The 14,746-nt window shown below is 45.5% G+C and overlaps 4 protein-coding genes and 1 non-coding gene across 5 annotated transcripts; 3 read left to right on the top strand and 2 right to left on the bottom strand.

Moving 5' to 3' along the window:
- Window positions 1-40: 40 nt before the first annotated feature.
- Window positions 41-1,569, top strand: AGABI2DRAFT_188787 (hypothetical protein; the record flags this gene model as incomplete). The annotated part of the gene is made up of 8 exons (XM_006457010.1): window positions 41-258; window positions 309-375; window positions 426-729; window positions 782-856; window positions 911-1,081; window positions 1,145-1,205; window positions 1,275-1,359; window positions 1,426-1,569. The coding sequence occupies 8 exons, from the start codon at window positions 41-43 to the stop codon at window positions 1,567-1,569; spliced, it is 1,125 nt and encodes a 374-aa protein (XP_006457073.1).
- Window positions 1,570-1,825: 256 nt separating this feature from the next.
- Window positions 1,826-1,919, top strand: AGABI2DRAFT_t153. The gene has a single exon. It is a non-coding gene; the product is annotated as a tRNA-Thr (tRNA).
- Window positions 1,920-1,948: 29 nt separating this feature from the next.
- On the bottom strand, window positions 1,949-4,974 carry AGABI2DRAFT_139599 (hypothetical protein). The gene is made up of 12 exons (XM_006457009.1): window positions 4,722-4,974; window positions 4,594-4,646; window positions 4,497-4,531; window positions 4,409-4,443; window positions 3,905-4,353; window positions 3,727-3,834; window positions 3,601-3,669; window positions 3,250-3,544; window positions 2,886-3,188; window positions 2,633-2,824; window positions 2,334-2,577; window positions 1,949-2,274 (listed from the first exon to the last, which is right to left on the bottom strand). The coding sequence occupies exons 1-12, from the start codon at window positions 4,751-4,753 to the stop codon at window positions 2,041-2,043; spliced, it is 2,049 nt and encodes a 682-aa protein (XP_006457072.1). The 5' UTR covers window positions 4,754-4,974; the 3' UTR covers window positions 1,949-2,040.
- Window positions 4,975-5,063: 89 nt separating this feature from the next.
- AGABI2DRAFT_195951 (hypothetical protein) lies at window positions 5,064-8,032 on the bottom strand. The gene is made up of 8 exons (XM_006457008.1): window positions 7,928-8,032; window positions 6,811-7,872; window positions 6,735-6,755; window positions 6,617-6,678; window positions 6,551-6,569; window positions 6,157-6,497; window positions 5,510-6,103; window positions 5,064-5,456 (listed from the first exon to the last, which is right to left on the bottom strand). Exons 2-8 carry the CDS (start codon window positions 6,923-6,925, stop codon window positions 5,289-5,291), a joined length of 1,320 nt encoding a protein of 439 aa, XP_006457071.1. The 5' UTR covers window positions 6,926-7,872; window positions 7,928-8,032; the 3' UTR covers window positions 5,064-5,288.
- A 395-nt stretch (window positions 8,033-8,427) lies between these two features.
- AGABI2DRAFT_195950 (hypothetical protein) lies at window positions 8,428-10,100 on the top strand. Its single transcript, XM_006457007.1, has 5 exons — window positions 8,428-8,472; window positions 8,527-8,745; window positions 8,810-8,941; window positions 8,997-9,035; window positions 9,092-10,100. Exons 2-5 carry the CDS (start codon window positions 8,607-8,609, stop codon window positions 9,952-9,954), a joined length of 1,173 nt encoding a protein of 390 aa, XP_006457070.1. The 5' UTR covers window positions 8,428-8,472; window positions 8,527-8,606; the 3' UTR covers window positions 9,955-10,100.
- Window positions 10,101-14,746: the final 4,646 nt, after the last annotated feature.

Here is a 14,746-nt window from a genome sequence, read left to right as displayed (position 1 = left end):
GTTTCCAGCCGAGCCCATGCCGAGTTGGCGCGTCTCTTCCATGTTCAGACCACTTTTGACTGCCTCAAGACTTACTTATCGTATACCCAAAAGAGAACTATGGACAACCATTCCGAAACGCAATCGTTATGTTCGCTTCTCTGACGGAAATGCCGGCCGACCTTCGCCGAATAATCAGCCTGGGTGGCGCAAGTTCAGCCCACCAGTCACATACGGTGCTGTAATCTTTGCTGGTATAGGCGTCTTCTATGTAACACAGTGCGCTTTTTTTTGCTGCTCGAGTTGAAAGCTTCTCTCAATTTACAAAGTTTAGAACAGGTACCTCAGACTGGCCGGTGGCGCTTTATGATCTTCAGTAGTAGATCTGAAGCTCAGGTATACAGCTCTTCTTCTTCATTCGCAAGCAACCTTAACGTGTAGTTTAGATCGGCGAAAGTGTACGTCAGGAAACGAAAAACGAATGGGGTAATAAGATCCTACCCCCCAACCATCCATTATCCCTTCATGTGCGAAAGGTCACATCTCGCATTCTAAAGTCGTCCGACCTTGGTCATATTATAGGAGAAGCTCCTACACCTCCGCCAATTTCCCCTTTCGGTTTCGCAGACGAAGTCTGGAAGCCGTCAGACGACTACGGCGCGGCTGCAAGTTATACGTATAGTCCTCAGAAAGAATGGGATGTTGTAGTTGTAAATGATAAAAGAGTGGTCAACGCGATGGCTACACCTGGTAGGTTGCATCATAAGGTCCTTGTGATTATCGGGAACTTACCGCTTTCTAGGCTTGATTCTGGTATTTACTGGGATATTACCTGTATGTCGCGATGAGCAGGGACTCGCTGCTGTTTTATCACATGGTCCGCTCTCCTCCTAGACCACTTGATGCCCACCTCTCTTATCATCTTGTCCAGAAATCGGTCATGTAGTTGCTCGCCATTCAGCCGAGCGTCTATCCTCAGGCGCATTCTTCATGGCTATCTCATTCTTTTTACAGATCACTGGGCTTGATGTTATTGGTTTCACACCCTTCATCAATCATTTCCTCCTCGAGCTCCCCAATTCCCGCACACAAGAATATGAAGGTAATATTGATCCTTTTCAATCACCTTTTCGTAATGTTAATACATCGTTGACATTTCGTTTAGCTGATCTCATCGGTGTTCGACTTATGTCTCGTGCTTGCTATGATCCTGCTGAGATGGTACAGTACGTTACTTTTCCATCATGGCCAACGGATCAATCATTAACTCATATTACTCGCCTTCAAATTAACAGGATGTTTAAACGCCTCGAAGCGGCCACAGGATCCAACAGAGTAGACTTTCTAGCAACTCATCCATCAACTGGCCAACGCATCAAGGTTAGACAACTGAACTCCATGAAAGTCTCAAAAGAGTCCTCACTCATTCTTTTTCTTTCATTATAGCAACTTGAAGAAACGCTTCCGGATGCATATTCTATTCTTGCCTCAAATCCGGAATGTGCAGCTTTAAGAGATAAATTAGAACAATTTGGGAATCGCACGATGCCAATTCGGGTTAATGACTTTGGAGAAATAGAACATGTGTAATTGTGTAATTTTGCATGTAGACGCTAAATGAAATAGACAGTAATAATATTTGTAATTCAAGCGTGTGTGCTCGGAGGTGGCGGACTGGCAATGGAGCCTACCATACAGGCTTGTTGAAGCCGAGGATTCAATTATTCGCGTTCAAGAAGAGAATAGATAAATCATATGTAGCATCCGAAAATCATTGTTTGAGCGGGTGTTTAGTTTTCAGATTTGCAGACCAATGATGTGAGTAGATGGTACGTGGAACTGTCAAGCCCTTATGGCGTAGTGGTAGCGCGTCGCACTTGTAAGACCACGGTTGGGTCAATTACATGCGAAGGTCACTAGTTCAATCCTGGTTGGGGGCATTTTTTTTTCGGACTCGAATAATCATTTCAAAGCTAATACGCTGATTATAATTGCGCTTCCCTACAATACTGATACAAATAAAGAGCAACGTCATAAAATGCCCGCCATGAGCCCCCTTCCTTACACTGTTCCATACATATTCAATCTGTTCCTGATATCCGTCATCCGCTCCTTCCTGCTTTTAAGTTCTTCTCGTTCACGCGCAATAGCCTCATCTTCAGCCAATAAACGTTCCAGGCCATTGGGAGTCCCACTAAGGTCGGTCACATCCTTGTAAAGGGCTTCCTCAAGCTTTGGCCGTAAAGATTTAACGAGGTCCTGTTCTTGCATCAAAAGCACGGTATCCGCAAATCTCTGTTAATATTATTATCAACATCGGGCATAGGCAAATGACATTTCAAAAAGAGCCGCACCTCAAAGGCAAATTTAAAGTAGGTCCTGACGGTAGCCATGACATGGATTTCGTCCTTGGTACGGTACCAACGATCTGATTCATGCGGGAAAAAATGGGACCAATAGGTTCTCATCCATTTTTCCTGTTCCTCGCCGAAATCGCCACGCTGGGAGAAAGGAGGCTGTTTTTCGATATCGAGGAGTTTGAGAACCGAAATTTGAGCCGTGGATTTGCTGCTCTGGAGTTCTAATCGGATATGATTTCTGAAAGGGAGTGAGTTTACACTACTCAAGTTAAGGATAGATGGAAAAACCATACAACACGAATGCATTTAGATGACTGAAGCCCGAAAAATGTTTATTCGCAAGGGTTGTGACGAAAGCTGAAAACGTATTGTGTACGTCGTCGAAGCAATTGTGGACGGGATCTTTCCATCCAGCCAGGAATCGCTTGATAAGGGTCTTGTAGGCGTCATACGGGATGATACCAGGTAACTCCCAGCCAGTGCATCTATACCAGAAAAGCATGCCCGTTATAATCCATTGCACTCGATTGAGATGAATTCACATACTCATCGATCACTGTCCGAACGGCTGGAATATCATAGGTGTTATCATCGATTCCATTGCGTTGGAACTTTGGACAAGTTCCCTCTACCTCATCTCGCAGCTCTCGATATCGCCTCCTGCACTCTTGGGCCAATGATTTATGGGACTCGCCCGAACTTGCTGCTTCGAGCTCTCGAAGGAAAGCATTAACCATGAGTAAGATACTGGCCATTTCATTGTCGTGCGATACTACCGGTGGAAGTTGACCGAGACGTTTGACACATTGCCTCAAGGCAAGCTCGACTGCCGCACGTAATGCAGGAAGACTGTGTATATGTAAGTTTGTTAATTCAGATGTTCCGATAGATCATTAATTATTGGCCTTACTTCGCTTCGATCATTTGTACCAATAAGGCACTGACATTTTTCACGAGGTTGGTTACACCAAACCTGCCCTGACCCGCAAACTCACTCCACGGCCACGTAACACCAAGATAGTTGGGAAGGGTATGCGCGGTGAGACCTTGTTGACGTTGTTGGTCGTTAGGAAGCTGGACACAATAGTAACCGTGTCGAAGATAATTCTGATTTTCTGGGACATTTGGGTTTTTAAAGGTCTGTCTCCAAGTTTCCTGCAATCCGGTATCTCCCGGACCAAGAGAGTCTGGTTTAGTGAGAACCACTAACATCCAACGAGTTCAAACGACGTGAAAGAGTGAAGTTGATGAGAGCGCATACCTATGGTTCTATCGCCGTTTCCGTCCGCCTCCTTGGCAAGTACTACAGCACCGTGGTTCTGAATATCGTCTGCAAAGAAAATGCATTAGATCAATCACGATTCCGAACTGCAACAAGACTGCTTACCGCTAGCAGGTATAGTAACCAGGATCAGGGTATTCTCTCCAGCAACGTGTTGGCGGACTAAATTCTTGATGAGGTCAATAGACCCTGGGTCCGCATTCGAGATGAGCCCTGGCAGTCGAGAAAACCGCCATGTAAGGAAAAAAAAAAAGTCCTTTGATTATACAATAAATATTCTTACCAGGCAAATCTACGAACGATAGATCTGTAGCCGTGGGATCCTGGATATCCACGACGATAGTGTCTTCAGTGAAGTCGCGCATTCCGGTCTTGTTCTGTATAGCTTGCCTGATTTCCTCTGCAGACTTGTTGAGCCATTGACTCTTGTCTGCATCTGTGCTAAGAATAGCGCCCTGAGCCCTACGGAGCCAGAGTTCGACTTGGCTTTTATCAGTGATAGTAGGCCCAAACGACTGAGTTGTTATATTACGAACACCAGTAGATGCTCGGGCAGGGGTGGGAGTAACACCAGCGGACGCCGTAGACGACGCAGAGGCAATCGAAGTACCCCTGGTGGATCTGAGAACACGAGGGGAAGTTGGAGGGATACTCGTAGACGTCCCGGAACGAAGGGAGATGGTACAAGACCAAGATCTTGTATCGCTAGACATGGAACACTCCATCGGACAGCTATCATGACAAGTTTCAGTAAAAGACAATTCATACATCTGAATAGATATAATACCGAGTGCAAGTACCACTGTCTCTCGGGACATTTATCTGTATGCGAATTGAGGCTTGCATTCGCCTTCCGATATCAACATCAAACTTACTCCAGTGACGGCTTCAATCAGAGAACTCTTTCCCGCTATACGTTTACGAACGATCATTATCGATACGAATTAAACCGAAACAGCGTCAAGGTCTTACCAGATTGATTTCCAATGACGACGATCTTGGGAAGGTCGAACACAGTATCGGCTCTGATATCAAGGGAAAGATAAAAAAAGAAAGAAAAAACATAAATACGCTTGTCATCTGCTGGAAAAATAACACACCCCAAAGCTCTGAGATCTTTCAGGAGTGTCATGAGAGTGCGACATCTCCTCGCGTATTCTCCACCTGACAACGTGTCTCTACCGTCTCCAGGAGGGAGAGGCGGTTGAGGCACGGGAGGCTGCGCGGGAAGAGTTGGTGGCGTATTTGGGATTGAGCCAGTGAAGGACAATCTATCAGTGTCATCTGAAGAGTTGCTGGGCCTATGTCTGCCACGTCGGCTCATGGATGAGAAGAGGTTATTCATTGTAGAAGGTGATTAGTGAATGATAAGGGATTCATACCCATGGGGGTGTTTTTATAAGAGGGTGCACCCACAGCCCGAAGTCGCTACAACGTTTCAGAAATGCCTACAAGAATGGCAGTGACAGCTTCTATTTGCCTCGTGGGAGACGTTACTAGTATTGTAGAGCGTCAGAAGTCTGATATCCTTGTATTTTAAATATAAGTCAGACGTTATGAGCCACGGTGGAGAAAAACTTCCGTCCATACAATATCTTTGCACCCGATCTATTCACAGAGAAACATACAAGGACAGTGAGTCTACCTCACCGTTATACGGGATGTTCTTAAGAAGATGGTACCGGAGTCGGCTCAGGCTGCTGTTTAATAGCCTCGGCAGTCGCATGTGCTTCCAGTTCTGTGGGCGGTGGCGTTGCCATCACAGAACCACCATCTTCTCGTACTTTCTGAACGTTTCTACCCTTCCCTGGAGGTGGGGGGTGGTAAACCTTCTCCTATAGGAACAAATGTCAGGAACATTCGAGGCAGTGATTCGGTACCAATATACCTTCTTCTTTTTCTTGTCTACTTTTGTATTTGGGTCCGGGTAAGCAAGTTTCGTCACTTCCTGCCATTCCTCATTGGCCTCGAATGCCTCTCTGATGGGCTGCAGAAGTCGGACGATACAATTCGCTACAGAAACTTTGAGATCCTTGGGGTGCAGCTTCTTTTCCTTAAAGTCATCTTGCATTTCCTTGAACGACGCGTAGTGCGTGTTTCCGCCAAACTTCGCGTCCCGCTCCACGGTAAATATGGTTCCTTCAGGGGCATCATCTGAAATGAAAGGTCTCTGGTCACCTAAGCCTGCCTCCAACGTAGAGTCACCCTTCAGCTTATCAATACGGAGTTGGCTGACGGGGATAAGAACAGCTTCGACGAAAGCCAGTACACCGTTTTCCTCGATGTTCCCCTCCTCACAAAAAGCAGCTTTCAGCTTTTTGCGTACGGCATCGGGAGGGTCTAGAAGATCGATTTTTGAATTGGGGTCGGACGATGACATCTTTCCTCCGGCGAGACCGGGAACCATAGTATTCATTAAGTGGGCGCGTTTCTTGTATCCAAGTCGTGGGAGGTAAAGCTCAGCAAACGTGAATATTTTTCGCTAACAGGAATGATCAATGCACCTGACGAAGATAGGCAAAATAGTAGGCTCACCTGATCAACCCCTCCGAACTGGAAATCAACGCCAAGGTATTCTTCATCCAGAGCCTGGAGACCAGGGTATAATAATCCACTCAATAAGGGACTGTCTACCTGTTTCACGACTTCTGCACCAGCTTTCTTTGCATCATGTTCTGTGACTGACGCACAAAGTCTGTAATTGTCCATAGTGTATTCGGGTGTGAGCTGGTAAGACGATCCTTTGACGAGGGTGAGTTTTGAGGTTGGAATACCGAGGGACGCAAACACGGTCGTGATGACGAATTGATAGTACTTTGCGCGATGGGAGATGAGTTCGAAGGGTGCTTTCATATTATCTAAGAAGGCATGGATATCTATCGCCACTATAGTCAGAGGTTAGTCCGTTGGAAAGGAAGGAGAGGTGTACCAGCGAAAAGGATTTTGACCTGTATTAAATCAATACCTCCTCGAAGTCGACCGAAAGAAACCGCACCTCCACACCCGCTCTTAAAAAATCGGCAATTTTCGTTAGAGGCACAAAATAAGCGATATGGGCTGTAAAGCGGTGGCATTAAGCAAGGACGAATATATGGCGACCAAGATTTTGTTACGTCTTCCGGTAGTTGCTGATCCTGAATCTCGTCCATCAGATCAATTCATAAGAAAAAGGGGTGAAGCGCGACACACCCCAGTAAGCCTTCGGTGCCCGACCTTCAGCAAGGATATTTTTGATTAGATCGCCACCGAGAACCTCTGCAAGTCTTCGAGTGATTATCTCGTATTTTTCGTCTGGAGTAGCCATGATGACAGGGTATAATATAGTCCTGGCAAACTGTCAAAATACCGGATGACTCGATTCGGCAATCGGCGATATTTGGCATTACCGTTGAAAACAAACGTTGATTGAACGACAAATAACATGATAGCAATGCATGAATGACACAGGAAATTATCAGCTAACTACCGCGCACTTTGTTTGCCAGCTCCCGAGCATCGCTCTCGGACATCCCGCAGAGGTTGACCAGCTTTGCAAATGCCTCTCCGGCGACTTCTTTTTGCTCCTGGTGCCTCACTGCTTTTGTCCGACCACAACCAAGGCTCTTGTGTTCGACGTACTCCGTGGTGATGGTTTTGAACCACTGCGCAGGCGGAACTCTCCAAGGTACATCTAAACAAGTCGACCTGATCAATCTCTGGATTTTATCCCTCGACTCTTCGTATTCTTCGTCAAACGTATGCCCACTCTTTCTCTTCTTTCCCCTCGACGCAGTGACACATACGAAACCGCTTGGATTGATCCCATACCCTTGGAACGTCCCTTTATTATCCCACCACCACTGGTCCATATTCTCCTCCTGCTCTAACCCCGTGATCACGATCACAATGGGCACATTCTTCTGACATATAACCTCGTGAAGCAACTTCCAGTTGGCGGGAACGGAGCCTTTGATTCTTGGAGCGCGCATGACGAACATCAACAGACTGACTCCATCTGAGAGGTTTCGAACGAGTCTGTAGAGCTGCACGATGGCGTCTGATTTGGGAACGCGACCTGCGTCACCCTCGTCTAGGCCAGCTGTATCCCAGAGCGTCGCAGGTATACCGCAGATATCGACGTCGAATGCGCGGCTCTCAAAAGTGCACCCCCTGGCGCCGCTAGAAGTATCCGCTACGCTTTCGTCCGCTGAAAGCATATTGACAAGACTACTCTTTCCGCCGCCAGACTCGCCAAACAAGATGATATTAGTTCTTGGCATGGTAGAGGGGTTAGATGGGGAGCTGAACAGTGATTGTTGAGACGTACGTGCAATATTACCCCAGTTTATATTTGAAACCAGTTCCGCGAATTTAAGATATGAGCCTTTGTCGACCCTTCGTGCCAACGGAAACAAGATCGGCTAAATCAACGTGTTAAGAAAGTTCTGGAAATCCCTCATGTCTCAAAGTTACACCCGTAATCAATATCGAACCCTTTCCCAATAGCTTTCCGTCTTACTCCACCATCCCCGAACATCACCAAGCTCACGATCATGCTGCGCCGTTCTAGGCAACGCCTAGCGGTGCTCCAGAATATCAAGTAACGTCAATGCTCTCCATTCTAGACCCTTCTATTGCTCCAATGCATTCTAGCTAGTATACAACATTTCACTGCCTCGATGTCTACCTCTCTATTTGAAATCATCCGAACCCTTAACCACCGGCGCTTAAAGACCTTTCTTTCCTTCTAATCCGCCCACTAGATCCCGTGTCGAGCCAGGCTTCAACTGCGCTCCTGAATGAGTCCCATATCTGCATTCACCGCAGCATGATCTTGCTTCTATCTTGCTTCGAACAGCATGGAAAACATGTGTAAGTCAAATATGCTTTGTTGGAGTCGAGCAAAATGATAAGAAGTGTCGGTAGCCACAAGCAAAGTTTCCAAATCGAAGAACTAAAGTTATGAGCAAGAAACGACGAGAAGTTTGACCTTATTGATTTTCGGGATGGAAGGTTTTTATAGTCGAGGAAAGCACAGTAACGATATTGCTTACGGGGTCGAAACAATGCGGTCCTGGTTTTCCCAACCATCTTCATCTGAGTCTCCTCTCCCTCATACCCGTTCACAACGTCCAAGCGATAGTAGTAAGAGTCATTTTCCATGATTCTTTATCCTGCTGACCATATGCATCGTATGGTTCTTCGGTAGGGTCGAACCAATATGAGCAACGCCGGCAAGATGAGAATCCTGTACAGTACCAAGTGCCTCACAGTACGACGACTCCCTCGCACTCTTACCAGGAGGTTCCAGGCGGCCATCACCAACAGCCGTATCCTCAAAGTATGTCCTACGACACTTTACCCGAGCTTCCCAACTTAATAAGCCTCTTTTCTAGGGACTCATAGTGTTCCTATCCAAACTCCCGAACCACGAGGTTGGTTGGTTTACGCGTAATCCGTTCTTACCTAAGCTAACCTTGACACTTGCCAGAAGCGACTACCCATTCACGCTCTCGCAAAAATAAATCACACACGATTCCACGGACGCCCTTGTTTCGTGAATCCGAACTCAAGGGACCGGCCAATATTGTCATTTTCGGAGAGACAGGCACCGGAAAGAGTAGCCTGATTAACATGCTTTCTGATGAAGGAACTGCGGCGGTCAGCAATCTTGCCGTTGGTTGTACTTTTGAAAGTGCACCCTACCCTGTTTCCATCGATGGAGTACGTTATACCTTGTGGGATAGCGCTGGTTTGAACGAAGGCGATGCGGGCTCCGTCCCGGGTGATATAGCTCTCCATCATCTTCGTGACCTTGTCAACAATCTAAATGACGGGATTAGCCTTCTCGTGTACTGCATTCGCGGTTCGCGATATCGCGATATCATCAAAGTCAACTATGATCTTTTCACAGAGATTATCTGCCAGAGAGAGGTCCCCGTCGTGATCGTCGTCACCGGCCTTGAAAACGAAGAGTGTATGGAAGATTGGTGGAAAGTCAATGAGAAGGAATTCACAGGTCGTGGAATGAAATTCCATGGGCACGCTTGTATCACTACGTCTAAAGGGAAGAAGAACATGTTCGAGGAGGAATACGAGGAATCTTTGGTTGCAGTTCGAGCTTTGATCCAGAAATGCTGCCCGAAAAACGCTTGGGTAGTTGGTTCTGAAGAGTGGTTTGATCGTATAACCCTTCGCATTCAAGAATACTACGACACCTATAATGGTTATTCACACGAGGCAACAGAGCGATACAGTTCGGAGAGGGGAGGGTCATCAAGACTGCTCGCCCAACAGGAAAAACCGCTATTGTATAAATTTGCTGAGAAATTGATTACGTTCCTACTCTCATGAATCGTACGTAGTCGTACTTTGTCACAATAACCATCTATTTCCGATCTCTTGATATGTTGGAATGCGATTTTTCAGTATATCTCTTATTGTTCAAGATGGTCACACTGATTATCCTATCGCAATAATGGTACCATGATATACCACCTTCAGAACAACCCGTGGGTCTATTGGTAATCAGATTCTTTTTAAAACATCGCTCTTCGCCAAGGGGAGAGACTAGAGTTCTCTATATGTTCAATTGTTCGACGTGTGACCAAGAAGGACACCACTACCGCTGTCAACTGATGCACCGTGAGTGCACCGTGAGTCTGGGTGTCGCCGTCTTCCTTCGCGGCTATTGTCCGGCGGCTTCTCTTGATATTCTGAGATACTGCTAACGTACGATATGACGCATTAAGTTCACGGCAAGGAAGTCCATATGACTGTAGTAGGTTCCCACAGTATTCCCACTTTTGCTTGTGATCGTTATCATTTCCAGTAATGTGCCTTACGGGAGTTCGCAGGACGTTCGGTTCACGGCGGATAGATATTTAGGCTCATGTGAACTTTTGGATGGCAGCATTGGGCATTGGCATAGTGTAAGGCTCGAGGGGTGACGGTAGATGGTTGTAATATTTCAACGTTCTCTTCAGCAAACATTCCGAAATCTGGACTCTTGCCGAAAACCTCAAAAAGGCAGTTGGTCATGAGCACAGCGGGATAGTAGCTGATGTCAGATCATGGTTACATACAATAATGCTTTAAGGATTGTTTTAATCACCATGACAATATGTTTCAAACAAGTGTATGTTGCGATTTAAAGATACGTAAGATAAAGATCTTCCAGAGACTGTCATGGGACCCACAAATTAAAAACGAAATGTGAAACGCTGACGGCGATTCGTTACAAAGCGACTAATTACATGACCTTAAGTGGTTTTCTGTGGTTCCGAGACGATCGACGACCTGATTATGATCAGGGACTTGGAAATGATGTGAAGGATGCGGAAGAGAAAGGGTTTGAGAGGGCCCTCTCAAATGACGGTACACCATTTGAAACGGCTGGATTTAGATTGCCTTTGCCAAAAAGTTTGGACACTCCTCTCTTGTTGGTCCAAGTGCTCTGGTGAGTTTATTTAATTGTTACCCGTTTGACACCAGTGTAAGCGCTTATTTATAACGTCAACAATCATATAACGTTATGTTGCCATCGGATGTTTTGGTCGGAATAGTCCGGAAACAATGAAGGGTTGATTACATGATGTACAACGACGGAGAGCTTTTTTTTGCACAAAACAATCATAGAACCAAAATGAAATCAAAGGAGTGTACGGGAAATTTCAACTACAACGAACTAGTCGCAAAAAAAAAAACAAGCGCATGGCATATCCATATTATCCACCGGGAACAAGCTGAGCCAGTTTAGATAAACCGTTGCTGTGGATGATCAAGTTAGGGCAAATTACAGCATATCAAAACGCCACGCCAGCACCAGCAACTTACTCAGTATAATTATTCGCCAAACACTCTCCATCATTGTGAAATTTCGACGTTTCTCCTCCAGTCCTGTGCAGGATGCCCACCTGAACCGAAATCACGGACATCGTTGTTCACAGGGTTTGGCAGAGCGCTAACTCCCAGGGAGAGAGCGACGAGGATGAGTGAAATGCTGAACTTCATCGTGTGGTATGTTATGTTATGGAAAGAGGTGCGTGTCAAATTTCAAGTGGAGCTCTGGATACAGCTGAGGGAGCGCAGGGGGGCGTTTATTGGGGGTTAACTGGGTTAAGGTCGTTTGACAGCCTGCTTATGTATCAGTTCTTTTGGTTAGAGCAGAAATAGATATGAACCACCGTGGGTTATGATCAAACCCTGACAGGCGCAATGCGTTAGCGCTGCTGAGCCATGAGGTACATTGATGCCGGTGAAAAGCGAATTCTCCATAAATATAAACATGTTTGGCTGACGGTTGGAAGAGATCCGACAGAGATCTCATAGATACAAGCGAGTATCTACAGGTTTCATCGCCAAGGATGAGGCCTATTATGAAGCTGGAGACGCCATGTGACGGTTGTACAAACATTTCTGGGCAGTTTTTCCGCCCTTGAAGGAATCACTTGGCGAAAATCTTATGGGCGATGTTACTGTATGGGTTGAACCCCGGCATATTAATCCATTTCAATGATCAGGGAATTTGCCAACTTCAATATATTACCATATTAGGCAAGTAATATTCTTCAATCAACGGGTGGACAACATGTTACTCCTCAGATACTCCCAGATACTTCTCTTGTTCGTAAATCCGGGGAACCATCCAACATCACGTGGAAAGCGGATTGCGTGCCAGTAATTGCCAAAAAGAAATATACATATATTGAGAAGGCAAGCCTACCTGAAACAAAGGCGAGCGAAGTCAGAAGAATTACATTCTCGAGACAACTGCCAGGAATTTTGAATTTGTCTCTACATCGTTGAATGTTTATTTTCCATTTTACATGATTTTTGGGATAAATGGCACAATCGAGAGTGTGATTCTGGACTTCGCCTACCTTATATTGTCTTCTTAGCCACCGTTCGTTCCGAAAAATCGCCTTCGGGCCGCCTGACCCCAAATTCATAGTGTAATCTCTGCTTACGTTGAGCCGCGAAGACCAACAAGTTTTCTCAAAATCACAGTAAGCCTCTATGGGATAAGATCTACTACGGAGATACTATAGAGCATAGATAAGAACCAATCCAGTGGTGCTTGCCCAAGTATAATCCTCGCGCCCTACTCTAGATTATGCGCAACGCAAGTCGGTTGGATATTGAATTATGGGGCGCGGTATAGTAATCTCAGCCAAATCAGTTCTAACTAAAACTCTTCTTACAATGAGTGTCCGAGAAACAAACCACCTAATTCTTCAAGTGTGGCAACCACTGGACGAAATTAAAATCATGGAACATGTTACAATTGTTTCAAATACAATCAACCAGTCCACAAGTTCAAGAGTTTGAACAAGTAACTTTTCTATTGAGCGCTTCGAGTCCTAGCGAATAGTCAGATGATATAGATAATGCAAACGCGCAATGACTCACCCCAAGGTACAAATGTCCAATAATTTCCCTCTTTCATTGCGAGTTTTAAGCCTCTCTCTTCCAATCCACTTCATGGAAACCATCAACTCGCGGATTGTGTTGCACAGGTACGGGAAGAGCCAAAGCTCTAATTCCCAGAGAGACGGCGATGGTAAGGGAAAGGGAAATGAAAAACTTCATCGTAAAGTTATTGTATCAATATGGAAATAGGTTTAGAAGCGTGTAAAAAGAGTGACACTTCGGTAGCGGTGGGGGGAATGTAGAGACGTTTGTTGAATTTCTTAGATCACTTCAAAGGCCGATTATATTAGGGACGCTTGGTAAGAGCGAAATTGGACAGAGTAGACCACGCACGGTGGTTTAATAATATGGTCAGAGACTCAGAATCCCCTGGTGAATGCGTCACCCGCAGAACACGAGGCACATTTCCCATAGGATTTGTCCGAGAGGTCAATTGGTATTAAAGATTAAAATTCTGTTCCGGCCAAGCTTCGGCTTACCCCTGCTGCGCCCCCTTAACCCCTGGAATATTAGGAGTATACGGTGATTGTTCTTGAGTTGTTCGTGGATCGAGACTTGATGACATTTGAAAGAAGCTAACCAGTGGTAAAGGCTCGGCAGTCGATTTTCCTAATAACGGTCTCATGTGTTATCAGCTCTGTATCAGCTGCCCGAACCAGTTTCCCACCCGTGCCGTAGCTTTCTATATCAACATTGACTGATTTAGTGACCTAAATTGGGTCATAGCAGATGCCAAGTGTTTGGGCCCTCTAGGCTGCCTCTAGGACCATCTGGACATTATCATACCACCAAGTTGCCGCCTCGTTGATTTATTAAATTATGAATGCATGACGGGCGGTCTCTGCGGTATTTGATTTGGTGCCTTGGCACACAGCCTTTGTCTTACTCTATAAATAACTATTACCAGAGATTAGCCTCCAAAATTGCATATGTCAGGAAATTTTCAAACTCTCAGCGCTTGTAACCCAGACCTTCAATGTATCACTATATCGCCGCGCGATACGACGACAACGACCTCGCAATAGGGTGGTGAGTGAAGGAGAGCGGTGTTCCATGAGTTTGGCAGGGAAATGGCACCTGGAAAGGCGTACTCTCCGGATCACCGTATCCTCCTATCTACCCATCAAAATACATCAAAATTGATGATGCCTGATTAATGTTTCTTCCGTCTCAATGTCATGATCATCAAGCGTATATGTATATATGTATATACTAGTGTGTTGGTTTTCACCGGATCGCAAGTATACAGTAGCAGGGTTTAAACATTAACATGATGGATGCTATCCGCCGAAGATGACTTTCAAACAAGAAGCTCTCAAATGAGTATGTTTTGGGAAATTCCTTCCACGGCGAACGGGTCGATTTTGGCTTTTTGTTTTGATACATTTGGGCGAAAGGCTACTTAGCAACAATCAGAATCGAAGGGAACCTGGAATTTTTTTTTTGTTTTGTGTCCCATTCATAGTGCTCATAATAATTGACATCGCACATCTGATTGTTCGCGAAAACAAAACATGCCCATTTTACACATTCGGGGTGCTACATTCATATCTAACAATGATGCCCAATGTGAAAATGCGACGAAAACGGTGTTTTCACACGTGTACAGTTCGGCGACGGAAAAATTCCTGCAATACAATCACGCGAATTTCATCAAATTACTCATATGGATATTAGATTTAGACAATCGCTTCTCCGCTATTGGTCTCTTGTT

The sequence above is a fragment of the Agaricus bisporus genome (assembly GCF_000300575.1).
Source record: "Agaricus bisporus var. bisporus H97 unplaced genomic scaffold AGABI2scaffold_15, whole genome shotgun sequence".
NCBI classification, from domain to species: domain Eukaryota; kingdom Fungi; phylum Basidiomycota; class Agaricomycetes; order Agaricales; family Agaricaceae; genus Agaricus; species Agaricus bisporus.
Note: the sequence above shows the minus strand (reverse complement) of the source record. Positions and strands in the feature narration are given on the sequence as shown.

Bases quoted from the DNA above. Each gene is read 5' to 3' on its own strand.
- AGABI2DRAFT_195951 (XM_006457008.1), bottom strand. From the start codon at position 6,925: ATGGCTACTCCAGACGAAAAATACGAGATAATCACTCGAAGACTTGCA. The intron at 6,679-6,734 runs GTAACAAAATCT...ACCGCTTTACAG, and splicing joins ATCAGCAACTACCGGAAGAC to CCCATATCGCTTATTTTGTG. The intron at 6,104-6,156 runs GTGAGCCTACTA...CATTCCTGTTAG, and splicing joins AGTTCGGAGGGGTTGATCAG to CGAAAAATATTCACGTTTGC.
- AGABI2DRAFT_195950 (XM_006457007.1), top strand. From the start codon at position 8,607: ATGGAAGGTTTTTATAGTCGAGGAAAGCACAGTAACGATATTGCTTAC. The intron at 8,942-8,996 runs GTATGTCCTACG...CCTCTTTTCTAG, and splicing joins CCAACAGCCGTATCCTCAAA to GGACTCATAGTGTTCCTATC. The intron at 9,036-9,091 runs GTTGGTTGGTTT...GACACTTGCCAG, and splicing joins CCAAACTCCCGAACCACGAG to AAGCGACTACCCATTCACGC.
- AGABI2DRAFT_139599 (XM_006457009.1), bottom strand. From the start codon at position 4,753: ATGACACTCCTGAAAGATCTCAGAGCTTTGGG. The intron at 3,835-3,904 runs GTAAGAATATTT...CTCGACTGCCAG, and splicing joins ATCGTTCGTAGATTTGCCTG to GGCTCATCTCGAATGCGGAC. The intron at 2,578-2,632 runs GTATGGTTTTTC...ACTCCCTTTCAG, and splicing joins CATCTAAATGCATTCGTGTT to AAATCATATCCGATTAGAAC.